The 27,870-nt window shown below is 49.8% G+C and overlaps 1 protein-coding gene across 5 annotated transcripts in view; it reads left to right on the top strand.

The window, feature by feature from the left end:
• GRIK1 (glutamate ionotropic receptor kainate type subunit 1) overlaps window positions 1-23,518 on the top strand; it is a 97,621-nt gene extending 74,103 nt beyond the window's left edge. For 2 of the 5 annotated variants that reach the window (XM_074530128.1, XM_074530144.1), the window contains 6 exons: window positions 1,477-1,595; window positions 5,846-6,063; window positions 10,432-10,657; window positions 14,727-14,977; window positions 16,952-17,117; window positions 23,119-23,256. In XM_074530128.1, coding sequence (XP_074386229.1) covers window positions 1,477-1,595; window positions 5,846-6,063; window positions 10,432-10,657; window positions 14,727-14,977; window positions 16,952-17,101 — 964 coding nt within the window. In that variant the 3' untranslated portion in view covers window positions 17,102-17,117; window positions 23,119-23,256. Of the gene's footprint in view, window positions 1-1,476; window positions 1,596-5,845; window positions 6,064-10,431; window positions 10,658-14,726; window positions 14,978-16,951; window positions 17,118-23,118 lie in introns of those variants that run through there. The other 3 variants (XM_074530120.1, XM_074530136.1, XR_012577506.1) reach the window with 2 other exon arrangements.
• The last annotated feature ends 4,352 nt before the right edge of the window (window positions 23,519-27,870 follow it).

Raw genomic sequence — 27,870 nt, 5'->3', positions numbered from 1 at the left:
AACACAAGAAGAAAATCAGCTTTTGTTTTGAGGTGTAAAAGAAGCATACACCCTACTAACACATTGAAATCGGTAGCCAGGGCTAGGAAAACCTTCCCAGTCTGGAAGACAAGGCTTTGCTGCCAGAATTTCATGGCACTTTTTCTATTTCTGTGATAGAGATATTTCTTTCCAGCTTGCTGAATGTTTTCTGAAACCGTGCAAAATTCCAGCCAGGCAGGTCAGGCAGAGGGATTTATTCTTCTTCCTGCCCCGTGTGAACGCTGTGGGGGGAACTCTTCACTCCTAGGGCTCTTGGAAACCTACTGGTCCTAATTGGAGGTCTCTTGAGAAGGATGTGTTTCCCTCTGTGTGCATGAGCTGAGTCTGGTCACTCCACAACACCTGCTTCCATTATTGCAGCAGAAATCTGAAACATCTAACTTGGGAATTGCTTTTCTTTTGATGGGTGCATGCAGAACTGCTGTAACTTGAACCTGGAAACTTTGTCTTTTGTCATGATTTTTTATACTCTTGTTCTGGGTATTGTGCAGCTGATGGCATCCTAAGCTACATCCTCTCCCAATTAACGGGTTCATTATTACCAGACTTCATTACTTCAGCCAGGCAAGGCACGCCACTCACAACCGTGCATAAATTCAATGCTTAATTATATTGTTGCAACAGCAATTAGAATGTGTTGGGTGAGGTTGTCAATTAGAGCTGCATCCGCACGTTCCATGAGGAAGGCACGTGGCACTGGGGAGGAGGAGGAGCAGTCCTTGGGGTGCTCCTGCTGGGTGTGGGCTCAGCCCAGAGCTCTCCAGGGATCCCTGTGAGCTCCCTCCCTCCCTGCAGTGCCCATCCCGTGTCCCTGTGGCGTGGGGAGCTGCCTCCCAAGCTGGGCAGAGCAGGGTGCTCTGGATGCCCGGCCTGTGGGGCTGGTCCTGAATGGGCACCTGCTCCAGAGGGGACCCCATGGTCCTGGTGGGTCCCTGCCAGCTCAGAGCCTCCCGTGATTCTGGGAGTGCTGGGCAGTGCTGCAGGGACAGCACATCCAGCGTGCACTGACAGTGAGGGGTGCTGCCCTGGCAGGGCTGCTGCTCCTTCCTTATTCCCAAAGTGCAGCCCAGGAGCAGCCCGTGGCTCCCAGCAGTGCCCGTGCCAGGCCCAGCAGCGTGCCATCCATCGCTCCACAGCTGACCCACAGCTGGCACGGGGCAGTGCCCATGTCCCAGGACACCCTTCATGCCCAGCTCTCCTATGGCACGGGAGAGTGCCAATGTCTGGGAACACCCTTCATGCCCAGCTCTCCTTTGGCACAGGGCAGTGCCCATGTCCCAGGACACCCTTCATGCCCAGCTCTCCTTTGGCACGGGTCAGCCCTCCGTGCCAGGCTGTCCCGTGCCCGTTCCCTGCGTGGTGCCGCGCTGCTCAGCAGGTTTGCTGTGTGTCCTCTGCTCGATGTTTACAGACTGTTTCTGTTGACTGCCACAGGTTTACACCATACGAGTGGTATAACCCCCACCCGTGCAACCCAGACTCAGATGTGGTGGAAAACAATTTTACTTTACTAAATAGTTTCTGGTTTGGAGTTGGAGCTCTCATGCAGCAAGGTACACCGGTTACACTTCGTTCTCGCACACGTCCCACAGTCTGCTCAAGGGCTTCTGTGCTGGTAAACTCCACCCTCTGTAAACAGCATGTACTGTAAAACCTGACCTCACACACGCAGGGTAGCCCAGGGGAGGGAAGCCAGGGGCCACTGCCGCTGGGGAACTCTGCAGCCCAGGCCAGGAGGAAGGAGGGCGAGCGTCTGAGAGGAAGGGGAGCACGGGAATTCTGCAGCTGAAATGGAATTTAATTGCAGGAGGGATATGAAGTGCCTCGTGCTGAAGTTGAATTTATTGGTATTAGAGGTTTGACAACAGGAAAATGTTGGGCTCCATCCCAGCACAAACAGCCTCAGCTGCCCTAGAAGAACTGTTCCAGCTGCCAAAGAGGGAAAGATGCTCTTTCTCCAGAAGGGTTGTTGAGTTTGTAGGCACTTGTCAAACACTTGTTTAAAACCACCACCAAACCCTGATTTTCTATGGCTTTTCTGCAGGTATGAGCCCTATCCTTCTGTAAATCATCCAACCCTAGAAGCCTTAACTTAACCCAGTCACAAGCCCCTGTTGCCGATGATTTTGGAAACAGCTGACATTTTATTCAGATGCCAAGGAGGGGCAGTGAAGCTTACTCCATGTGGGAAATCAAATAGATCTATGTACTAAACACATTTGGTTATGGCACTTATGTTCCAAGGTTTCCAATTAAATCACTTTTCACAACAACTGGGGTCCACTGAAAAGAGAGAAAATGTTTGCTAACAAACATTTCAAGTTGAATCAAAGCTGAACAAAAAAGACCCCATCCCATGACAACCAAAGAGGCAAAGCCCAGCAGTACCTTGGTATTAAATTCCTAAACATTTAAGTGAGGAATGTAAAACCATCTCTGCATTCATACAGGTATAGTTTGTTCTTTCCTCTTTAACAGATATGAGTAAATTTTAAAATAAAGAGGATTTTTTCCTAGATGTGGTAGAGAATAAAGTTTGTATTGACCTAAGAGGCACTTGCTTTTAGTGGTGCACTATTGTATTGAGAGGGTACAGAACTTCCCCACAGAAGTTGCTTTGAAGGAGGTTGGATGAAAGAAGAGCATTTCTGCTTTGTTTTGGAGCTTTTTTGTTTTATTTTCCTTCCAATTTGTCAGTAAAACGCAGGCTGAGGTTTTACAGTATCAGGCAGGTGTGTGTATCTAACTGTGGTTGCCCTGTGTGTGAAAGTGCCCCAGGATTTTGTGTTTCCTGTCCTGCCTTTTTTGGAGTTTACCATCATCCACAGCAAACTGTGGGATGCAGTGTCTGCTCGTTACCACTACCTTGGGTACATGACAGTCAGCCCCAACCAGACTCTGCTTGTCTTTTAAGGAGATTCAAAACAAAACAAAAGAAAGAGAGAAAAAGAAAGAAAGGCAAAAGCAAACATTTGTAAGGCAACACAAATGTTTCCATGTGCAAACTTGTGGTGTGATTGTCTGTGCCTCATGGTCACGTGAAGAGTTTGGACATGATGGGAGCGGTGGTGGAATCTGGGTCTAGCGTTGCACTCCTCCTCCTGGCAGCAGCTGCTCGTTATGCTTGACTGGAAGCCACTTGTGATTAAATTTTAAAATGTGATGATCAGACTTTCTCTTTTCTACAGAGCGTGAGCAAAGTCTGGATCAGGATTGGCTGTCATGTCTGCCATAAAAAGGCACTAGAGAGACTTCAGCAAGTATTGTCTCTGCCCCCGAGTCTTGCTGGCAACATTTTGATTTAGATGCTGCTTCCCCTGTTTTTCCCTGGAAGTCTCAGATGTGTTTGCATCCTCCGAAAGCATCCAAACAGGGCACATTTCATCCAATCCATGCAAGGAAGCTGTCACTGTCAGACAGGAGAGCTGTCCTCAGAGCCCAGCTCAGCCAGGAGCGGGGCAGGCAGGAGCAGGGAGTGCCCAGGTGGAGCAGGGGGGATGGAGCAGATCCTGGGCAGTAGGAAGGGGGGATTCTGCCCCTGAGCCCAGGTGAGAGCCCACCTGCAGCCCTGGGGACACAGCAGGAACAGCAGAGAGCCCAGAGGGGCTGGAGCCAGGCTGGCAGAGCTGGGGGTGCTCACCTGGAGAGGAGCAGCTCCAGGGAGAGCTCAGAGCCCTGGCAGGGCCTGAAGGGGCTCCAGGAGAGCTGAGAGGGACTGGGGACAGGCATGGAGGGACAGGACAAGACAAATGGACTCAGACTGACAGAGTAGGTTTAGATTTGGTATTAAGAAAGAATTCCTCCCTGTGAGGGTGGGCAGGCCCAGGCACAGGGTGCCCAGAGCAGCTGTGGCTGCCCCTGGATCCCTGGCAGTGCCCAAGGCCAGGCTGGACAGGGCTTGGAGCAGCCTGGGACAGTGTGAAGCCATGGCAGGGGTGGCACTGGGTGATCCTCAAGGTCCCTTCCAGCCCAGGCCACTCTAGGATAGTTCCAGAGCTTTTTGCTGGAACTGAGGCACTCAGAAAGGTGAACCCTGGAATCACCATGGGAAAAATGAGATGCTGCCCACTCAGCTCAGCCAGGAGCAGGGTTTGCTCTCACCTCACCAGAGCAGGGCAGGATTACCAGGGTGGGAACGGAGTGTGTTGTTTCCCACAAACCATGTTTTGCTGCAGGAAATCACAGGAGGTTTGGCACCTCTCCCCACAAGTGCAGCTCACAGGGATTTTCCATCCTCTCCTGAGCAGCACTGGCACGTTCCATGTGTGTGCACAGCATCAGGGGCCAGGTGCAGCAATTCTATTGTATGGCTGCCTAAGCTTAAAAGCAAGAATCCCTTCAGGATGACCTGAATGAGCGCAGCTTTGCAGCTCAACCTCAGCCTAGAAATAGAGAGCAACAAGGAAATATTCCATTGTAATGAAAAAGAAATCTAATCAGGAAAACAAGAAAGTACAGCAGAAACTCAAACACAAACCCAGGCAGAGCTACAGCTCTGGAAACAACTCCATTTGGCCTGGAAAATTTCAAGTGAGAGTTTTTGCCTTCAGACTGCTCTCGCTGTTTGGCAGTTCTGTCAACACACTCCAACCCTTGGGCTAAGCTTAGCTCTGACCTTTAAGAGACACAGCTCTGTGTTTACAAATACAGCTCCAATCTGTTTGCTGGTTGGTGGGGAAGGCTTTACCCTTTCGGTCTCTGCCCCAAAAGTCACATTCAGAGTTTTTGCAAAGTCTGAAAATGTTCTATGCAAGGTTGAAATTTCTTGCAGAACTCGGTGAATAGCTGAGGAGGCATAATATGTCAACATGTTTTTCCAGTAATAGAAAAATGTTTGTGAAATCAAAAGCTTTAGCCCTGAGCACTCTGTTCACGGGCTCTTAAGTATTTTCTTAAGTCCATCCCTCATCAGCAAAATAATGATGCAAAACCTTTACTTTGAAGTCAAATTACTCAGGTGTAGACCTAAGAGCTTTGCTGAACCAGATCCTGAATCCCACATTATGCACAGAATTCAGTGGGAATGGCCCCCCAGTTAAAGAGCAGAAGATTTGCCTCAGAACACTTAGAAACACGAGTATCTCTGTGGCTGAAATAGAGGTTATCTGAGTGCCTGGAAACCATTGCAGTGCAGGTAACACGTGCTGCTCTCTGGGGCTTTATGGCAATGGCAGAGAGCTGCTCAGACCTGTTCAGAATAATGTGTTAAATTCACTGTGCAAAACTTTGCATCGCCCTGAGGATCCCAGGGATGCATCCATGGACTCTGGTTTCTCAGAGGTGAAGCCCACGTTGCTAGAAGAGGGTTTGTGGGGGCTGAGCTGAGGTTCAGTGGAGGTGACTGGGGCTGCACTGATCTCCCTGCTGGTGCTGAGCTGTGTCAATAGGATGCACGGGGCAGGCTCCTCCTGTGGGTATTTCTGTCAGGCAGCTGGGAGCAGAAGAGCGTTTGCTAAAGAGCTCTGGTTACAAAACTGATTGCAGTGTATGGGCACAAAGGGACTCCAGGAGCAGACAAATACCAGAGTAGCTGGCTGGGGATGCACAAGATTAATATCACAAGGCTGGTTAGCTCAGAGAGGTAAGGGGCTTAGACCCAAGGATAATTCCATTTGTCATGTATCATGGCACACATCCCCTTCCCAGTGTGTTACCATTATAAATGTCAGCTGTGCATCTGTGAGATTATTGTTGAAATCATTTTATCATGCTACAGCTCATAAAAGCATTCTGTGCCTAAAACCAGGCCGTGGTATCAGGAAAGGCTCATTTTAATATGATTTTTTTGATGGTGTTGTAACAGGATCAGAGCTGATGCCCAAAGCTCTTTCCACCAGAATAGTTGGAGGAATATGGTGGTTTTTCACCTTAATCATAATCTCATCCTATACTGCCAACCTGGCTGCCTTCCTGACCGTGGAGAGGATGGAATCTCCCATCGACTCGGCAGATGACCTGGCCAAGCAAACCAAGATAGAGTACGGGGCTGTCAGGGACGGATCCACCATGACCTTCTTCAAGGTAAGGCAAAAACTGGGGCAGCCGCGGGGCTGGAGCCGCTCCCGGGGCTCCTGCGGGGCCGGGAGGCGGAGCCACAGCATCCCCGGGGATCGCTGGGGTGGAGAAAGGCAGCATTCACCAAACCCAGGGGCACAGCATCCCCGGGGATCGCTGGGATGGGGAAATGCAGCATTCACCCAAAACCAGGGGCACAGCATCCCCGGGGATTGCTGGGGTGGGCAAATGCAGCATTCACCAAACCCAGGGGCACAGCATCCCCGGGGATTGCTGGGGTGGGGAAAGGCAGCATTCACCCAAACCCAGGGGCACAGCATCCCCGGGGATCACAGGGATGGGGAAATGCAGCATTCACCCAAACCCAGGGGCACAGCATCCCCAGGGATCACAGGGATAGGGAAATGCAGCATTCACCCAAACCAGGGACACAGCATCCCCGGGGATTGCTGGGGTGGGGAAATGCAGCATTCACCCAAACCCAGGAACACAGCATTCCCCAAGGGTCACAGGGGTAGGGAAATGCAACATTCAGTAAAACCAGGAACACAGCATCCTGAGGGATCAGAGAAGATAAATACACCAGGTACCCAGAGCCAGAGCCACAGCATCCCAAGGGATCAGAGGAGTCAGTAAATACCTAATTCACCCACAGCCACAACCACAGCATCCTGAGGGACTGGAGAAGGTAAATACAGCAGGTACCTCAGCCTCAGGGGATCCTTCAGCACCAGGAGTGTAAAACCCAGCAGGTTTCCCCCAGCACATGTGGAAAACCAGCCTGGCAGTGAAGTGCAGCAAGGGGTAAACCCATCTGCCACTGATGGGAGCCAGGGCATGGACATGGGGATATTCTCATCCAGCTGGGATGCTATTTCCTCCCAGCCACTTCACTAAAAAGCAGCTGGAATAGTCTGCTTCCCCTTCTGAAAGCCACATTTACACCATGGTAATTCCACAGGAAAATGCAAGTTTGTTTGTCCCTATTTTTAATGCTCCATGGTCAATATTACCCAGACTATCAATGCAGGGGCCACACACACACCTGAACACATCTGCAAGTGAAGAGTTTTCTGTAGCTAATTGTTTGGTAGACAACTGTGATAATTATGTCTTTTTCCTGTTTTTTAATGATTATATTAATTACAGACCAAATGGATAATCTCATAAAATGTCAGTGCAAAAGCCAACAAGCTATAAATCCAGAATACATGCCCAAAACCCCTGTGACAGTCAGAATTCCATAGCAGCTGCCTCAGCAGTGTCAGCAGGGAAGGCAGGCTCAGGATGAGCCTGGATCAGGCTTTTCCCTGTGGTGTCTGAGAATGGTGCTCATGGAGTCACACACAGAGCCTCAGGAGGGGATGAGACTCTGGGGAAAGCAGTGGGGCAGAGCAACATCTGTGACAGAGATCTCTCCCTCTCTGGGGACATCCCAAAACCACAAAAATCAAATATTCCAGTGCCACCTGCTCCAGGTGACCCTGCCTTGGTGGGGGGTTGGACTGGGTGATCTCTGGAGGTCCCTTCCAACCCCAACCATCCCAGGATTCTGGGGTTCTGGGTAGTCTGTCCCTGCTGGCACTGCCAGGGGTGAGCTGCCCCTGGCAAGGCTCTGCTGGGGCTGAGCAGAGATGTTTCCTTGCTGAAAGGAAAACACCAGCTACAGCATTTTGCTGTAGTGAGCTCCTGAAATGATGAGCTGACATTTCCACTGAGATGGAAACCCACCTGGAGATGTTCCAGTAAAGCAAGCTCTGGATTCTCCTCTGGCTCTTTGATGCCCAAAGAAGCTCACTGCCATTGATATTCTGAGGTCAAATTTAGCTTCAGAGACAAAACTTCAAATCCTGTTGCATCCCTGTATTTTTAGAGGAAATAGGTCCTGGAGCTGTACATGAGAAGCTCAGAACAAATTTCCTAGAGCTGTTTTTAGTTTTACGCTGATTTCTTTTTGCACCATTAATCCTGCAGGCAGAAATATGTAGGCTTTAAAGCATGTGAGCTTGTAAAAGCAAACCTTCAGACAAGGTGGTTAAATATTTATGCACTACATGTGCCAACTTACTTGTGCCTGAAATACATGTGCACAGAGGCACAGGGGAAGGGCAGCACAGAAACTGGGCATGGATTCCCTGGCAGAGGGATGGGGACACAGTGAAAATGCATGAGAAATGCAGTGTATCACACTTTTAAACACTCTGTGGGTTATTATTATGGAAGCATCTCCAGATCCTCACAAGATTAGGAGTTCTTTGTCCTGGCCAAAACCTGAAATAAAAACATCCTGGAGTAGCTCTCTGTACAAAAGCAGCTACTTGTGTGTGCAGAGGAAGGCTCTGACTTTGGTGCATCTGCTCCTTGAGCTACACAAACACACAGACCCCAGGGAGGGGCCTGGGAGGAGGCAGCAGGAGGGAGTTCAGGTGATTCAGGCAGCAGTAACTCCACTCCCACTCTCCTCCCAGGGCACAGCGCAGTTCCAGCGACATCCCAGGCTCCGCCTCTGTCCCAGGAGCTGTCCAGCCCCCGCGAGTGCTGAAGCGCTGGGAGCGGGGACAGGGAAAGCAGGGATCGCTGCGGCAGCAGCAAACACACCCTGGGGAGTGAGCGCAGGGCTGGGCGCCCTGGGAAGGGTCACGGCCTCGAGGGCTTCCTCTGCTGCAAGCTGTGGTTTGTCAGATCAAACAGTGCCAAAGCCAAGGGATGCCAAGGGGAACAGATTGTTTTCAGAACAACATTTTTCAAAGCAAACCACCACGTGCTGAGCATTCCTCGCTGTGGAGGGGACAGGAACAAGGGACTGACATGCAGCACAGGAGGGGCACAGCCCAAATCCCTCTGGTTTCCAGGACTGAATGGGACACACATGGAAAAAAGGTTTCTGTAGACATCAGGCACAGGAAAACACAAAGCAGACTCTAAAGAACTTCGATTTAGGACTTAGTGCTCAAAGTAGCAGCAGGAAGCCCTGGAAGATGAGATTACATGCTGTAACTGCTGGATGGGATGGAGGTCAGGAAGCACACTAGAAAAGCAAGGTACCCCCACTGCTTTACCTGCATTTATTCAAATGCACTTTCCAAAGCTCCACTTGCATTTATTCAAGCTGACATCACTTGCAATTAGTGGTGTCTAAAAGGCCCATGCTAATGGTTGTGACTGCCCAGGTTTGGAATGCCTAGCACCAGTGTCCTTGTTGCTATAGTTTCCTCAGAAAAAAAATTATCTGAAGATGAGATATTTTTCAAGGAAGTCACTTTTCTGTAGTTACTTTTAGCCAGACAGTGGGGGGAATGAAAAAAAATCAACTGGAATTATTTGTGGGGGGGAAATGGAGTTCTGACTTTAAAAAGAACCTTAGAATTGGCCTTTTCCCTGTGTAGAGATGCCAGATCTGGCCAGAGCAGATGGAAATACCCCAAAACCAGGGCCTGGGCAGCTCAGGACAGGGAAGCCTTTTAGGAGGGCAAGCCAGCAGCACCCCAGCAGCGTTGCCCATCTGTGGGAATGACAAATGTGGGAGAAGTCCCCCTGAAGGCAAAATGTTCCCCATCCACAAGCAGTGACAAACTTTATTTCTCCAGACTGCTGTCCTGCTCTGTTTCCAGCATGTCCATAAATCTTCCACTGCCTTCTTGCCCCTCCATCATTACAGATCTTAACCCTGTGTTGCAGCTTGTGCCAGCTCCTGCCTTCCAAAGTGCAGATGTGTTTCCACTGAAATTAATGAAAATTCAAAGGCCAAAATTTGGCACAGGATCCATGCTGAGGAAAAAAAATAGGAGCTGGCAAGTTGAGAAGCCAAGATTGTTCTTACAAACTCTTCTGAGTAAGGAACACATTCTTCCACTAAATTCCACTGTCAGACTCAGTCTAGTGCATAAACATAGCATCAATTTCAAAAATATTCCCAACTGAGCTATAAAAATGGTAACTACTTGTGGAGAGCCACTTAACCACCTTCAGAGTTTAGTGGTATCGTGTGGCTCACCAAACTGAGGTGGAATTCAGGTGACATTCACAGATACTGAATTCATAGATAAGGCATATTAACATTTAAAGCTCAAAGGACCAGAAAATCAACTTCTCACAGGTATCCTCCCAAAGCTGGTGTTTAAAATGGAGCCTGGAATCAGCTGAGATGGCTGTAAACCAGAGACAGGGCTTGAGGGACTGCAGAGAAAGTGGGAAACAAGAAGAGATTCCTCAGCACAAAGCCCAGTAAGAGGGGAGTGCTGCTGGAAGGAAACCCTGCCACCAGTTCCCTGTCACTCTGGATGTGGTACCGCCACTGAGGCGGGGGAGGCTGGGGCACGCCTGCAAGGGCAGCTGGGGTGCTGGTGTGACTCTGTGCCCCCTTTTCCTCGGCAGAAATCCAAAATCTCGACGTACGAGAAGATGTGGGCGTTCATGAGCAGCCGGCAGCAGACGGCGCTGGTGAAGAACAACGACGAGGGCATCCAGCGTGTGCTCACCACCGACTACGCGCTGCTCATGGAGTCCACCAGCATCGAGTACGTGACCCAGAGGAACTGCAACCTCACCCAGATCGGGGGCCTCATCGACTCCAAGGGCTACGGCGTGGGCACCCCCATTGGTAAGGGCTGGGGAGCACAGCAGTGTCCCCCGAGGCAAACCATTCACTCCTGGGACCTCAGAAACACAACTGAATCATGTGACAATGGATGCACACTGACCAAACCAGGGCTAGATGGGACATTGGGAAGGAATTCCTCCCTGGGGGAGTGCTGAGGCCCTGGCACAGGGTGCCCAGATAATCTGTGGCTGCCCCATCCCTGAAAGTGTCCAAGGCCAGGTTGGATGCGTGGATGCGTGTCCAAGGCCAGGATGGTACAGTGGAAGATGTCCCTGCCCACCTGACTGGAAGGGCTTTAAAGTCCCTTCCCACCCAAACCATTCTGGGATTCTGTATGTGCCCCAAAGAAAACTCCTTACTCAAAATCCTGCATCTCCCTGATGCAGAACCCTGCAGGTGACCCTCACTGTTCTTCAGTGTTGCACTGAGGTCATGAAATAAATCAGAAAATCATCCCCTTTCATGCAAAGCTTTAAGACTCCCAATTTCTCTGAACTCTCTCTGGCAGACCTTTTCTAGCATGTGCAGTACTCTTTCTAAGATCTTCTAATTGTACAGCATTAAAAATTGTGTCAGATTTTTGTGCTGTGCACTTGTGAACAATTGGCACGGGGGAGCCAGATTTTATCCTGTGTTCATACAATTATGGAGCCACAGAAGGGTTTGGCTTGGAAAGAATCTCAAAGTGCCACCCCTGCCATGGCAGGGACACCTCCCGCTATCCCAGGCTGCTCCAAGCCATGTCCAGCTGGGGATTAGTTCATCCATTGCTTGACAGAGCAATATAAATAAGGGAGAAACGCCTCTGCACTTGCTTTGTGGTGCTGAGCCCCACAGACAGATTGTCACAGACATGACATCCCAAGAATATTTTACCACTGGCTATGTGGGAACAGCCCTGGCACCCTGAGAAAAGTGATACAAAAGCTAAAACCCCCAGGAATGACAAGCTCATGGCAAGAGTTTCCTTGCGGTTATAAAACTGCCACACTTTAAACCAAGAACAATGAAGGAATAATTGGAACAGATGGCAATCCTCAGAGACAGTGCAGCCATTGGAAATGCAGCTGTGAAATATATTTATAAGATGTTTCTTGTATGAGAAGTGAACCTTTATATTTTTGTTGAGAAAAACCTGCAAAATTCAGGGGAATATATATCCCCAAGCACTGTGGAATAATCCAGCATCATTAAGCATCTCATAAACAACTGATTTCATAAACAAGATAAACCTGCCACTATTCAGAGGGACCCCCAAGGCTCTGCTATTTCTCTCAGAGCATTCAAGAGTATTGATTGCAGAGGCTGTATGGAAAATAAAAAATTTAAAAGGGCTGTCTGTGACCCTTAACACCAGATCTTCATCAGGGCTTAACTGCAGGGGAATGTAAAACCACAGGGCCTGTGACTCCAGAATGTCCAGTGAGGGAGCTGGACAGCACCTTATGGCTCCTGAAGAAACAGGGAGGAGAACTGGAGAATTCCTGAATCCAGGAAATGTATCATTTTATCAGAGCATCTTCTGCAATAAAATACAGCAGTTATAGGCATCAGGAGGAATTTCTCCATGGAGAGGGTGCTCAGGCCTTGGCAGGGGCTGCCCAGGGAGGTTTGGAGTGCCCATCCCTGGAGGTGTCAGAAAGGCCTGGGTGCGGCACTCAGTGCTCTGGGCTGGGGACAAGGTGGGCACTGGGCACAGGCTGGACTCAGTGCTCTCAGTTCCCTTCCACCCTCAATGATTCTGGAATTCTGTGATATCTAACTCCAGGATCAGTGCCAGGCTGGTGCAGGTAATTCTAACACTAAAGCTCTTCCCAGTTCCTTGGGAAACTGCTGAGAAAGTAGATAAATGTATTTCTTGGCCTAAGAGGTTTGTTAACAGCTCAGAGGCCATAAGTAATGTGCTGAATATTTAAAGAGGCATGGAGATGGATTTGTGAGTGGTGGTAGAGCTCACCAATAAACCACCACCAGTGCAGCTCTCCAGGCACTCTTGACAAACTCTAAAAGCCAGTGCAGAAATCTAGAGGTGCCTGTTACCCTCCAGATGAATTGTGGTAATCCTGATGGCAACATAAACAACACAAGAAGGAATGAACAGCCCCACAAATCCTGTGCTGTGACTCTGGCTGCTCCACTTTAGCTCCCAGCTGTGTCCTTCCAGACAGGGGAAATGGATGAGTCCTGCAGCCTCACACATTGCAGGGGACAAGGCACAAACAATTCTGCTCTCTCTTCTCCAGGCACTGCTGTTTCCAGGGGTAATAATTCACTCCTCTGTGCAAAGCCAGTTTTTGGAGGTGTTTCTGGCCGGTTTTCTGTGCTGTTATTTTTGGGTCTTTTACAGCAAGCACACAACTCATCCATTCTTACAGCGGGCACGTTTTCCACTCAGAGCTGGCTACCTGCAGCAGTGCTGGTCTCTGGCTTCCCAGATGGATTTGGGATAGTGTGACACGTCTCCTGGCAGCTGTGGGCACAGCATGGCCCAGTGCTGGCAGTGCTCTGCCCCAGCAGCAGCTGAGTGCTGGCACAACAAATGAGGAGCCGCAATGTTCCTCACGCTGCTCTCCTTAGACAGGGCTGGGGGATGAAGGAGATGGAGAGCAGAGAGAGGGACATGCATCCGTGGGACAAGGTTTTTAACAATGTCCTGCACAGCAAAATAAGGAGCAGAACTGAAGCTGTGGGGCCAAATTTCCGAGGCTATTTCAGTGCATGAGGAGTGGTGCCTCAGTGAGATTTTTCTGAAGTGCCATGTGATCCCTTCCATTCTGGCACACAATCTGCCTTAAAGCTTGGTTTGCCTTCATGGAGCTGAGTTTGCAACATCTCTAATGTGCAGCAAAATGTGACTTTGGTAAAATAGAGGTTGAAGAAAATCTGAGAATCACAGAACTGCCTGGATTGGGAGGGACTGGATTGAAGCCCATCCAGTGCCACCCCTGCCATGGGCAGGGACACCTTCCACCATCCCAGGCTGCTCCAAGTGCCATCCAACCTGGCTTTGGACACTTGCAGGGATCCAGGGGCAGCCACAGCTGCTCTGGGCACCCTGTGCCAGGGCCTGCCCACCCTCACAGGGGAGAACTTCTTTCCAATATCCCACCTAATCCTGCCTTCTGGCAGTGGGAAGCCATTCCCCAGTGTCCTGTCCTTCCATGTCCTATTAATGTGCTGCTAAAGGAGGGGAAAGGGGAAAGAAATAGCTGCAGGGCTTTCAGCTCTGCATTTCAGCCCAGACTCCAACTGTTTCCAGCTGTAGGGAGTCCAGCAGGGCAGGATTTGGGAGCACACATGTGCCTTTGGAGCCAAACAGCATCTCACAGAATCATTCTAGCAAGGCCCCCTCCTTGCTATCACAAAATCCTGGTCCCACAAAGTCTCTCTCACAAACACAGGCTGCAGGAGTTTGGAAGATGGAGAGGCTGAGCAGTGTGAGCAAATCTAAGCAGACTGAGCCACCCAGTGTGACCCCACTCCTCGCCAGACACTGCCCAGCCCATAAAGCTGCAGAGCCTGCACACACATCATTTAGCAAATGGTGGCCTGCAAACCAAAAGCATGAAATTGTTCCTATTTTCAGCTTGCAGGGCTGCTATTGTTGCAAATCAAAATAAAAAGAACTTGTCCACACAGTGTTCTTACAAGCTGTAGGTAGCTGAGGTGGAGCTGTGAGTGTAAATGAGAAGAGAAGGTGTCTGAGTGGCTGTGGGCTCCTCTGAGGCAGCCCTCATTTACAGGCAGCAGGAGAAACCAACAGATGCTGAAGTCAATAGAAGGGATGCAAAGCGGAAATTCTCAACGAGTGCTCACAGCAATATTCAAATATGATGTGGAGGAATGTCTTGGCAAGAAAACCCACTGCCAAGGCTTAAATAAACCTCCCTAGGAGACCCTAAAATTATCATGAATTCTCAAATAACTGCAGCAATGCAGCCTTCTGCTTCCCAGTCCCCAGGGCAGACACCAACAGAGATTCCCTTTCCAGCTGGAGTAATCCCCCCTGTGACTAGGGAGGCTGCTGCCTCGGATGGTGGCACAGCCAGGCCTCGCTGTCCCCTTGCAGGGTCCCCGTACAGGGACAAGATCACCATCGCCATCCTGCAGCTGCAGGAGGAGGGCAAGCTGCACATGATGAAGGAGAAGTGGTGGCGAGGCAACGGCTGCCCCGAGGAGGACAGCAAGGAAGCCAGCGCCCTCGGCGTGGAGAACATCGGGGGCATCTTCATCGTGCTGGCGGCGGGGCTGGTGCTCTCCGTGTTCGTGGCCATCGGAGAGTTCATCTACAAGTCGCGCAAGAACAGCGACATCGAGCAGGTGAGTGAGTGAGTGAGTGAGTGAGTGAGTGAGTGAGTGCCCCTGCCCTGCTCCATCGAGCCGTGAGTGCCCATGGCCGGGCTCAGCAGCACACACCTCCGGGATGGAGCGTGCCTTTCCCGCCGCTGAGCTCCCACCAGGCAGCCCCGGCTCTAATGGCAAATAATTCATTAATAACGACAGGGAAGTGCCTCACCCACGGTCCAATTAGTGCTGCTTAGCAGGGCAGTGCAGAACAAGGGCAATTAATTCTCAAACAGTTTCTGCTTGGACTTCAGGACTTCCAGCATAAATTACATTGGAAAGGAATAAAAGACAACTGGGCTGTTGGGTCATTTATATGGCATTATCACAAGGAAAGCACATCCAAATCCCAAAAGTCATTTTCCTCTTGCCCTAGAAAGCATCTTTTTTCAAAGCCAGGGGTTTACCACTTGTGCTGAAGGATGCACTTCAAAGCAGGGAGATCTACCGAGAGGTGATGGATGCCACTGTAAAGATTGTGGAGCCAAAGAAGTTCTGGTGATAGCTCCGCTGAAGTGTAATGAGCAATTTAAAAGGGCAGAGGAAAACTAAGGAAATGCTGTGTGTAAATCACACCTTGAGCCTTAGAGCATTTTGTGAGAAGGGATCAATGCTTAAAACCCCTTTCTAGAGCCACCAGCCCTGTGAAGGAGGCAGGGCTGGGCAGGAGCTGGCAGTGTCCCTAAGCTGTCAGCCAGCCCCTCCTGCCCCGGGCCAGTTTGTCCTGCTCTGTCCTGGACCCTGCTGTGGCCCCGTTTGGCTCCCCTTCCCTCCAGCAAGACTTTCCCGAGGGACAAGGGGACCCCACCTGCAGGACCAGGGGGTGACCCTGAGTCCCCAAAGGTTCCCATTTCCTCACTCCAGGCTCCCAGATGTGAGGCGCCCACCTCAAAGTGGGTTAAATTCCTTTTGCACTTTGAGGTGGGAAAGGCTTTTCCATGGAGGATTCCCCCTCCCCATCCAAGGTGTTATCCTACAAGGGTGGTGACATAAATGCCAGGAGTGGCTGTTGAGGCAAAGACCGTCCCCGAGGGCAGCAGGGATGAGTGGGAGGGGAAGGGAACATTTTGAGCTCGATCTGGGAGGTGCAGTTTGCATCAAAAGCAGCGTCACTGTCCACAAAAAACAGATGCAGCTCATGGAGCAACCCCAGGACATGCCAATCAAAGGGTCACTGGTTTGGGATAAGTCAGAGATAAAGGATTAATGTATTTGCACACATTGCAGCTTTCTAATTAGTACTTTAGCCCATTTTAGCACAAAATGCATAAAAAATGTATTGGTATCTTTGTTTTGTTCCTGTCTCGGGAGATCGTTTATTCAAATACATTTTGGAGAACAGTTGCAGCTAATTAAAATATTTAGTATAATTAAAATGTTTAGTTTAAGTGCTAACGTGGTGCAGAATAGCCTGGAAACTTTGCAGGAGTCTGTGCACGGCAGTGCCTCCCTGAAGGCAGGACTAAAGCAGACCTGAAGCTTTGGGCCAGGGGTGTTAATTTCCTGAGCAATAAGTGGGTGAATAACACAATTCGGGGTTGCACACACGTGTGCACACCCCCATTTCTGCACCTGCACTGCTGCTGCTCAGCAAGGTGTTGCTTAATAATTAGAATCATCAAGTGAGTTCATGTGGCACATCCAGCCTGTTTTCCAGAGGCAATTTCACCGAGAGCACAATAGCAGCGATTCCAGTGCTTCTCTCTGGTTTCTCTGGGATTGTTTTCTCTTTTCCCTGGTGAGATAAGCAGCTTAGATGGGAAATGCTGTGCCAGGGTGTGTTATCACTAAGCTAATCCAAAGCATTGTTGAACACAATCTGTGACTTTTCTGTTCCCATGAGTTGAGTCTCTTTTGATTTAAATGGCTTTTGAATCATTCTCATGCTTGTTTTCAGTTTTGCTTCGTTCATTTATTTACTTTCTCCATTTCTCTTCTCTTGCATGCAAGGCCTTTTGTTTCTTTTACGGACTGCAGTGTAAGCAACCCCACCCGTCCAACTCCACCTCTGGCACCACCTTATCCACGGAGTTAGACTGTGGCAAGTTAATCCGGGAGGAGCGGGGGATCCGAGCGCAGCCCTCGATCCACACGGTGTAGTCAGGAGAGGAGCAAGGTGTGTCCGGGGGAGCTCACGCAGGGTTAACGCAGGGGCTGAGTGGTCTAGAGCGAACTGCCAAAGCCCGAAACGGGGCACTTTAAATGGTGTCGCAGGAAACAATCACACCCCCAGCAGGGAGCTCTGCGGAGCGTGCTAGCCTTTCAGAATTGTCACAGCCTCTCATGTGCAATTGTCACCTTGTCGTTTCCTGGGGTAATTCACCTGCTTCAGGTAAGAAAATGATTTTCCTCCTTTTCATCTCCTCCCCAACCGAGCTGAGCAGTGGCAGCCTCGTTACTGAGAGCAGGGAGGAACATCCAGCCTGGTCTCTGCTGCAAGTGGGCCAGGCAGCTCTGAATTCAGGCAGCTCTGAATTCAGGAACCTCCCAAACACCCTGCAGGGCTCCATTAACTTCCTGAGCCCCTGTTACAGGCTGCAGAGATGGTGAGCTGGCATCTCCTATGCCCTGTGTCAATATTTAATGAATTTTAATTCCTCCATTTAAAATGCATTACTCCAAGCCTGCTAGTAACCATCGTAGCACAAAGTCAGACCCATCAGTTAAATTTTATGCCATGTAGCCATTAAGGACATTTTCAATAGGAGCACCCTCAGGCAACACCCACACAGAGCATTAATAGAGCAACCCCATTGTCTTGTCTGAGCAATTCACGAGATTCATTTGTAACAGAGAAACTCCTTTGTGGGAAAGTCGGGCATCAGTTTATCCCAGACAGCCAAGCCCTGGCATTGCTTTGCATATTGCACCCCGGTGGCACGTTCTGTGCAGGAGGCTGGAACTGGATGTGTTTTACACCCCGGGACCACAACACTTGGATTTCCTCCAGCCCTCAGCCAGCCAGGGGCTGACAGGGCAGGGGACAGTGGACTGGATGTGGTTTTGCCACCAACAAAACATATGTTAACAATCTGAGATACACAAAGTGCACAGAAATGCCAGCTCGAGGGATGTCATGAACTGTGGTACACCCCAGTGTTCCTAAACCCTGTTACCTGTGTTCCATTGTATCCCAGATTCCCATCAGTGTCACTGGTTCATCTCCCTCCCCTCAGCCCTATTTCGCGTTTTCAGCTCATCAGACAAGTTACTGTTCTGCTTTCCTGAGGCCATTTCTGCCCCCTGTGCAGTCAGGGCCCTTGCTGGAGGGGATTCCTTCACAGCCAAGCGCTCCCCCTTGCACGGTGTCTGTGTGCCTGCTGCTGAGGGCAGGCAGAGCAAGCAGTGCCCCGAGCTCCTCTCAGCCCTGTCCCGGTGCCGGTGCTGTGTGACAGAGCTCTGCTCACAGCTCAGCTGCTCCCATTCTCCCCTGCCCACCCAGGGGGGGGGAGTTTATGCTGCACTCCAGATGCTGCAAGAAATTGTCTTGCTCAGAATGGTCTCTTAACTGGTTTGAATGGGGCCTTGAAAGCTTTGGCTCTCCATAAAATGCTCCCTCTCGCCAGCAAAGACCTGAATTAGGTCCTCTGAATACCTGATCTAAGAAAACACTTTTTATTTGCAGCTTCCCAGTAGAAGAGACTTAAAACTAATTAAATTCAGCTCTTCTCAGCTCTCAGAGGAGAAGGAAGATGCCTAATGTGTTTATCTCCATCACTGCTCCATGCAAGAAATCCTCAGGGTTGCAGCTTGGACCGGTTCAGTAATTGTTCCTTAGATTAGTGCCGGATCCAGAGCGTTCCTGTCACTTGCTGGGTAAACACTGTCCCAGCTGTCAGTCCCACAGCCCTGCTGGCAGTGCAGCATCGTTCCCTGGGTTTAGCTGTCCCACACACAGCCCCCCGGGCTGGCAGCAGCTCCCTGGGGAATGCCAGAGCAGTGCCTGCTATCCCCGACAGAGCCCCATCCCAGCTGCAAAAACAGCTATCAAAAACCATCACTGGTGCTCAGGTGAGCAGCAAGCAGCTTTTCTGGCTTTCCTGGTGAACAGAGCACAAAGGAGCAGCTTCTGTAAGCGGGGAAGAGTTAAATGAATCCCTGGGTTACTGTCACACTGTTTTGACAGTCACTGCTCAATAGACTCTGGCAGGCTAAAGGAGTTAATTTGGGGATCTCCTCATGCCACCAGAATATGCCTCTCCTCATGCCATCTGTGTGACAGAATACTCAATGTGCCCCAGCAGCAGTTTGCTCACTAAAAGAAACTCTTTCAGATATTTTTCCTTCTGTGCAAAAATAAATCCATTTTCTTTCAGCACAAGGCACAGGTCAGTGTCCCAGCTATGGGTGCAGGAGAAAAATCCTGACTTCTGCACTTCCTCCTCTGTCCCTGAGCTGCTCAGGAGTCCTTCCAGAATGAAATCTGCCCCATGTCCTTTGATTTTCACACTTCTCAGCACTTCCACCACACCCTGGGGTTTGGGTTGCTGCTTTATTGCTACTTGGTTGGTTTTGCAAGGTATTAATAAAATGCCTTGTCCTCAGTGGCAGCCCAGCAGCAGAAGCAACAGATTGATAAATCCTGACTACAACTCTTTTTTTTTTCATTGTTTCTACTTTATTTTATGCTATTTATTTATTTATTTGTTTTTTCATTCTGAGTCTGTAATTCTCCTAAAGCTTAGCACAGACCTCTGCATGGGAGTGTAAGGAAGGATTTGGGAGCTTCATGACCAAGCTTTAGCAGCCGCTGGAATGACCAAAGGGCGCAGAGAAAGAGTCCCCCATCACACAGAGAGCAGAACCTAGTCTGTTTTTTAAAGGATGACATTTCCTTTCACATGCCATGGCCGGCAGCACTTTGACGCTGCCAGAATGAGAAAGTTAAACTGGCTGAAAGCAAAATGTTAAATTCATCATGAAGTTGTAAAAGGGATTGATCTGTGCCCACTCTGCTCTTGTTCTGGGCAGACCTCAGCAGTGGACTGACCAGCATGGGAAAAAAAGGGGTTTTAAAGCAATTCAGTCTGGCCACCTGACTATGAGACAAAAGAACAGTATATTTCCCTTTTTAATCGAATTTTAATGTCAGCATCTCCTTTTGGAAGGCTGCTGTGCAGGTGCTGCTCAGAGGACTTGGGCTCAGAGGTCTTGGGGTGTGTTCCTTGTCCATGGCTTTCCTACAAACCCCACACCATTCTGGCTGAGGCTGTGCACCACTTTTTCCTAAGAATACCTTGGAGTCTTCCTGATATAATTATTTTAAAATTCAAAGCAGTTGGAAGTGGAGCCATTGGGCACTCCACAGATCAGATATTAAAACCTCCCAGCAAAATGTTCTGTGTATCTGTCTGCACATGCAAAATGAACTTCAGGGGGGTGTTTTGTGGAGATGAATGTGAAAGGCGTTGTGGTTATTGCACAGTCTGAGTAACAGGAATCCCGTTGGAAAATTAAAGTACCAGCCTATTAACAAGGCAGTAAAATGCACTCTTTCACCTGCAGAAATCATCCCTGTCTGCACTCTGCAGGGAGTAATGGCCAGGATTAAATACAACACATTAGGAGGCTAGTGAGAAACACAGGGAAGGAAAATAAAAGACTGATGGATCCTACCAAGGGTTAATGGGACCTTAGTTACCATGGAGCTCTGGATTCACTTTGTAATTCAGACTTTGAAACCAGTTAAAGCTGAGACCACAGAGAGCAGTAATCCGCTCAGAGCCTTTGGGTTCATAGGTTTGGGGATGAGCGGTGCGGCTCTCCAGGAGCGCGCAGGAAGGGTCGGGAGCATTCCGGCTCCTGCTGCTGCTGCCGGGGGAAGGAGAGCCGGGATGCCGGGTTTATATCCACAAAGGGAGCGCATTTAAATGACAATGGCAGCAGCGGAGGCCTGCACACCACGGCTGCCGTTTGAAAGGACAGCAGGCACCGCCCTGGCTGTGCCATTGACTCTGGGCAGCGGCGCCAATTAACAGCAGTTTAATTGACCTCGGGATGGCAGATGAACAAACATGAAGCACCTCAGGGAAGGAAAATGTTGGGCTGTGAATCTGGGATCTCAGCTGTGTGCAGCTCAGCCCATGAGGACGAGGTGGCACACACAGGACCCAAAATCCACACTGAGCACGGGAGCTCGCTCCCGTGTGACCCAGTCACACACTTTATTTATTTATAAAGTAAGGGGCTTAAAGCTTAGTTTCCCCCTGCTGCCATCATTCGATTTTATATATAAATCATCTATTCATGTATATTTGCACAGAACAATTATTGGGGGGGTTTTTAGCAAAGCCAGATACTTCCACTTAAAGGCTACTTCTGTTTCTTTCTGTTATACATAATTATTCCAGCTGTGAATTTTAAAATATGTTTCCACTTACCCCAGATGTCTTTGTTAATGTTGTGATGGTGGGAAGAATGAAGATCTCTTCTTTCTTTCCAAGCCATTCATCTCCCTTATTCTTGTGGTAATTATCTCCTTTCTTCACCACACGATATTTGAAAAGATTCTTTCCAAAGAAAAGACGAAGATTGAGGCCTGCGCTATATTTGAGAAATGTCCGTTCATTTCATGAGGGAAAAATAACTAAGCCACAAAGAAACCTTAAAAAAACTCTTCTTTGTTTCCTCCAGCATGCTCGTGGTTCTTTTGTGACTAAAGTATATGGTGTTTAAAACAAGATCTTTTCTTTTGTAAGGCCAGGGCCAACCGAGAAAGGGTAAGTGATGCGAGGCCACCAAAACATGGCGGACGCGCCTGTGGGGAATTTCAGAAACGTCCATCAACGTCTTTAGTTGAGCCAAAGTTACACGAAAGTCACTGGAAGATGAGTTAGGGAAAAACCCCTGCAGTCACCTGTTGTGTCCAGGAATTTTTTCCCAGCTGGATCTTCTGAGGCTGAGCCCTGGCTCACCTGAGGGCTCTGTGAGGGCCCAGGCCAAGCGCGGAGGGCTCCGTGAGGGCCCCGGTTGAGCTCTGCCCTCACCTGAGGGCTCTGTGAGGGCCCAGGTTGGGCTCTGCCCTCACCTGAGGGTTCCGCAATGGCGCAGGTTGGGCTCTGCCCTCACCTGAGGGCTCCGCAATGGCGCAGGTTGGGCTCTGCCCTCACCTGAGGGTTCCGCAATGGCGCAGGTTGGGCTCTGCCCTCATCTGAGGGTTCCGCAATGGCGCAGGTTGGGCTCTGCCCTCACCTGAGGGTTCTGCAATGGCGCAGGTTGGGCTCTGCCCTCACCTGAGGGCTCTGTGACGGCCCGGGTTGAGCTCTGCCCTCATCTGAGGGTTCCGTGAGGGCCCCGGGCCAAGCGCTGAGGGCTCTGTGAGGGCCCCAGTTGAGCTCTGCCCTCACCTGAGGGCTCTGTGAGGATCCAGGTTGGGCTCTGCCCTCACCTGAGGGCTCTGTGAGGATCCAGGTTGGGCTCTGCCCTCACCTGAGGGTTCCGCAATGGCGCAGGTTGGGCTCTGCCCTCACCTGAGGGCTCCGCAATGGCGCAGGTTGGGCTCTGCCCTCACCTGAGGGTTCCGCAATGGCGCAGGTTGGGCTCTGCCCTCATCTGAGGGTTCCGCAATGGCGCAGGTTGGGCTCTGCCCTCACCTGAGGGTTCTGCAATGGCGCAGGTTGGGCTCTGCCCTCACCTGAGGGCTCTGTGACGGCCCGGGTTGAGCTCTGCCCTCATCTGAGGGTTCCGTGAGGGCCCCGGGCCAAGCGCTGAGGGCTCTGTGAGGGCCCCAGTTGAGCTCTGCCCTCACCTGAGGGCTCTGTGAGGATCCAGGTTGGGCTCTGCCCTCACCTGAGGGTTCCGCAATGGCCCAGGTTGGGCTCTGCCCTCACCTGAGGGCTCTGTGAGGATCCACGTTGGGCTCTGCCCTCACCTGAGGGTTCCGCAATGGCCCAGGTTGGGCTCTGCCCTCACCTGAGGGCTCTGTGAGGGTCCAGGTTGGGCTCTGCCCTCACCTGAGGGTTCCACAATGGCCCAGGTTGGGCTCTGCCCTCACCTGAGGGCTCTGTGAGGGTCCAGGTTGGGCTCTGCCCTCACCTGAGAGCTCCGTGAGGGCCAGGCCCAGCTCTGGCCGGGCTCTCCCTGTGGGAAACGTTTAATTCCATCCCCTCTCCCCACAGTGTCTTTCTTTCAATGCCATCATGGAGGAGCTGGGCATCTCCCTCAAGCACCAGAAGAAGCTGAAGAAGAGGTCGAGGACGAAGGGGAAGTCGTCCTTCCCGAGCATCCTGACGTGCCAGCAGCGGCGCACGCTGAGGAAGGAGACCATGGCGTGAGCCAGGACAGAGCCAGCCCGCCCGAGGGGACGCCAGCTCCCGCTCCTCAGAGGCTCCCCATGGCTCCTTCTTTTAATCTCGCCTAGACTGATGTACCACCGACCCTCCAGGAGGTGTCTGGCTCTTCCTCTGGGCTGGATTTCTCTGCTCACCTGGTCTGCATCTCCGTCCCCTCCCCGTGCATCGCTGTATGTGCTTTCTAAATAAATAAATAAACAACTGACAGGGTTCTTTTTTCCAAGAATCTGGGAGTGAAACTTTTCTTTTCCCTGACTGCAGTGACCTTCTCCCTGTATCCCAACAAGTCCCATTTCCAGAGAAGCCTGGTTAGAGGTTAGGAAAACTGAAGTCCTCATTGGGCTGATTGGGCCCAAAGGGGAATGAACTTCCCACTGCCAGAGGGCAGGGATGGATGGATGGGATAATGGGAAGGAATTCCTCCCTGTGAGGGTGGGGATGCCCTGGCACAGGGTCCCTGGAAGTGTCCAAGGCCAGGTTGGATGGGGCTTGGAGCTGCTTGGTCTTTTTCCTTGCAATACAGCAGCATCTTCTGAGAAGGCAACACGTTAAATGTCCAGAGGAAGGAAAGTGTGCTGCCTAACAAGCAAACAGGCAGAAATTCTGCTAGCAAGGTTCTCCTAAAGCACAACCCCAGTGCAGGTCAGCGAGTTCGTGCTCTCCTAATTGCCAGAGCAGTAATTTTAACGGGCTACCGGCTCCAAATGAAAGGGGAGGCTCGGCCCCGGAAGGAGTGATGTGTTTAGCAGTTAATCTCTCTAATCGCCAGGGCTCCTAACTGCTAATCCAGCGTTCTGCTGTGCAGCAGGGCTTGCCTGGAGATGAATGCCCTGCTCAGAGGCACAGCCTGGGCTCTGCTCGGGGCACAGGGATGGCCCAGCAGCTCCATCCCCCAAACCCTGCCGGGGATCCTGCACCCAGAGGGGCTGGGGCTGCCCCTCATCTCCCGCAGGCACCACACACACCCTGAACCTGCCCCTCGGCAAGAACGAACGAATGCAGAGGCTCTGCTGCTTCAGGAGCACGAGGACCCAGCTCACACCTGTTTGACACAGGCTCCCCTTGTCACGGATGTCACCACAGGCTGTCCCCAGCCAGGACAGCTTTCTGTCAGACACACTTGTTTCCTGCTTCCCTTTCAAAATGAGAAAAAAATTATTTCTCTTTAAAAAATTCAACCCCAGGTTCATGATTGATTAAATAATCTTTCCCTGCTGATTAAATCGCTCTGAGCATCCCTAGGGGATGCTCTGAGGCTTGAGGAAATCTTTTCCAGCATGCTGTCACTGTCCTCGCTTTTCCCAAATGATCACCTCCCTCTCTCCAGACAGAAATGCCATCCCAGCTGAGACTGAGCCCTGCAAGGGGATCTTTGCTCTCCTCTAGACCCCAAAGTAATCTCCTCATTTCAGTGCACACCTGGAGCTCAGGAGCTGCAATCCTTTCAGCAGGGCAGTGTTTTAAAGCCATGTGTAAAGCTCATCTGGCTATGGAATTAAAGACAGTGAACTTGCCCGGCTATGGATGGCTAAATTCCCTTTTCCATTTTCTCCTCTTACCATGCCCAGTGCCCACACCTCCAGCCCCCTGCCCAGAGCTGCACTGTGCACCCAGAGCTGGTATTCCAAGGGTCAAGGCTTGCTCAGGTAGGAAGAAAAATTAAGTGGGAGACCATCCCTGTGAGCAGCACTTGGTGACAGCTGGCATTATCAAAACAAAATTGCTTTAAATAAATTCCTAAGCAGCGTGACCTATTTGCCACTTCATTATCTACAGGCTAAACTCAGTAAACACATGGCCTTTTGTTCTGTGCTCCTTCTATTGATTTTAATGAGACCCAGTGCTAGGGAAGAGCCATTCAACAGGAGGGCTGCATTCATTATTTATTTGGGTTTCAGCTTCATCTTTGCACATTTCTGCAGTTATTCCAATCAAAGTTTTGTCCAGGCTAATTCAGCAAAGGCGAGTGCAGGAAGTGACCTAAAGTGTTACCTGCATTTAGCTGAGGTGAACAATTCCCCAAAGTTTCCAGGACAATCTGCATCCCATTTGCAATTGATGACATATTTGGCAGGCTATTTGGGCAGCGAATTGCTGACATTTTGAAAAGAGCTATTTGATGATCTAACACAGACTTAAAATGTGGCCTTTGATTGATGCAAAATGCATAGAAAGTGGGCAAAATGAGGGGCTGAACTTCCTGCATCCATCTTTTTTCTGATTTTTTCTGCTTTCCTCACCTCCCAGATCCTCTGTGGAGACATCTGGGGAGATTTTTCAGGTACAGATTTGAGCATCACCCACTCTGCAGAGCTATTTCAAAATGCTAATGAATTATGATGCTGATCCAGAGCCAAAGCAGCAGCAAGACATACCAGTCTTGATATTAATAGATGATCAATGTTTATTCAACTCAGGCAGTGTTGGGGTTTGCTTTTTGTTTAGGAAATCCAATGGCACCTTGGGAGTTAAGGGTTGTTAAGGGGATTTCCCCTTCAAATCTGACCTTCCAGTGCTCTTGGAAATAGCACAATAATTTTTTATATATGTATAAATACACACACACATACAGGACCTCTTCTGCTCTTTCTAAATATATTCCAATGTCCTACACAGAGAAGCCAGAAAATTGAACTGAAAGGAGTCCTGAGAGGACCCTCAGTTCTCCCACACAAAACCAGAGATGTAGATATCCCTGTAAGGGTTTTTCTTTGGATATTAAGGAAATAAAGAATTTGTAACTATTTTTTTGTTGCTGTTGCTCAGGTCAAATGCAGATGAAGGGAAGAAATAGGGTGCTTGCGTCAGAAATCTAATCCCATAAAGAGATGGAGCCAAATTTGGTTTTGCACCTCAACCAATGGCCCAAGAAAGCCCTGAAAGAGCTGGATGGCCCTGGATTTGTACACTTAGATAAAGTCCCAGAGGCAATAGTTATGGATAGGAGTGTGACTTCCCACCAAGCTGAAAACCTGCTCTGTGAATTTCATGGCAAAGAGATTCCTCCCCAGGTTTTCTGTCTTAGTTTGGCTAAACCAGAAGGACTGTGATTGATAACAGCCTCTTAGAAATTCAGCACTCTGAACCTGCAGGCTGCTCCACCTCTGAGAGAAGCATGAATTTACAGCTTTTCATTAAGAGAGCTATGCATTAAAACCCCCAGGTTGCTCAGAGAGAATGAAAACGTGCTTGTCTCTCCTATCAGCTTCTCAAGCACTCATCATTTATTCCAGCCCTCAAAGTGAGCTCTCCCTGCAGTGCTGGTGGCAGGGAAAGCCTGCCCAGGCTGAGCTCAGCTCAGCTCCATGAAGCTGAGCCCTGCTCAGGAGTGAATGCAGAGCCAAGCAGGCAGCTGGCACCTCCCACCCCTCCAGGCAGAAAGGGCAAGCGAAAGCAGAGGGAAGCCATTCCCAGGAATTTCCACTGGTGGAAATTGCACAGCGGCCCATTCCAGAGTGTTCAGCACCCAAGGTCATCGCTGGCAGAGCCAAGAACCACACTTGGCAGTGGCAAAGTCCCTGGGGAATTTCTGAACTAATTTGTCTTCTCCTTATTTAATTCCCTAAATAATAATAACAAAATTGAAAAAGTAAAGGCATTTAGACACCTTCCCAATTTGTTTTTTCTTTGTTTTGAAGGTGATTTAAGCACGGCAGCTGCACTGACTTTTGTAAAGGGCCATGAAATCTTTTTTTCCATACATAGGAAAGGGCAAAGCAACGTAAAATCTTCCGTGGCAAAGCTGATGTAAAATGCCTGTGTTCAACCACAAAGCCCCATGCAAAAAAATAATAAAAAACCAAAACCAAAACTAAAAAAAAATTAAAAAGGCCAAACCAAAACCCACAACAACAAAAGAGCCCCACCAAAAAAAAAAAAAAAAAACCCACAACAAAAAAACACCAAATCAATCAAATCAACCAACCAATCAAAAAACCCAACAACACCACAACCAGATATTTTGCCCTGCAGTGGAAAACCTGGATGCTGCTGGCTCTGACTGGAGCCCCAGCTGTGCCTGCTGAAGGCCCCAGGACACCCAGGGGCCCCGAGGCGAGGCTGCTGCCTGAGCTGGCTTTGGAAAAGGTGCTATTCACAACCAGTAAAAATAAATGTGTCCGCAGGCAATAGCTTGTACAGATTCTCTGTTCCTGTAAATCACAAGTGCACTTTTCTTCTCCGGGTTCAAAACATGCAGATGGCCAGCAAGTAACCATAACAAACAAAAGGGGGGGGAAAAGCCAAGAATAAGGCTGTTGTAAAAAGCACAATTTGAACTTCTCATTCCCTTTAAATTAATAATGAAAATATTTTAAAGTCATCAGAAAAGGAGATTTTAAAACAATTTTTCTTTTTACGGATGCAGTAGCGGTTAAAAGGACCTGAGTATTCCCAGCTAAAAGACTTCCCAGCAGAACATATTCCTGACATTCATCAGGCTATAAACAAACACCCACTGAAGAGCAGCACGCTATCCTTAATTAAACAACAACAGTTGGATGGGGGACGGAGCAGGAGAAGGAAATAATAGTAATTTAGTTTAACTGGGAAAACGTGAGCAGCCTTTTAATGCAGCCA

Source organism: Zonotrichia albicollis, chromosome 2 (assembly GCF_047830755.1).
Source record: "Zonotrichia albicollis isolate bZonAlb1 chromosome 2, bZonAlb1.hap1, whole genome shotgun sequence".
Taxonomy (NCBI): Eukaryota; Metazoa; Chordata; class Aves; order Passeriformes; family Passerellidae; genus Zonotrichia; species Zonotrichia albicollis.
This window is presented reverse-complemented; position numbering and strand designations above follow the sequence as displayed.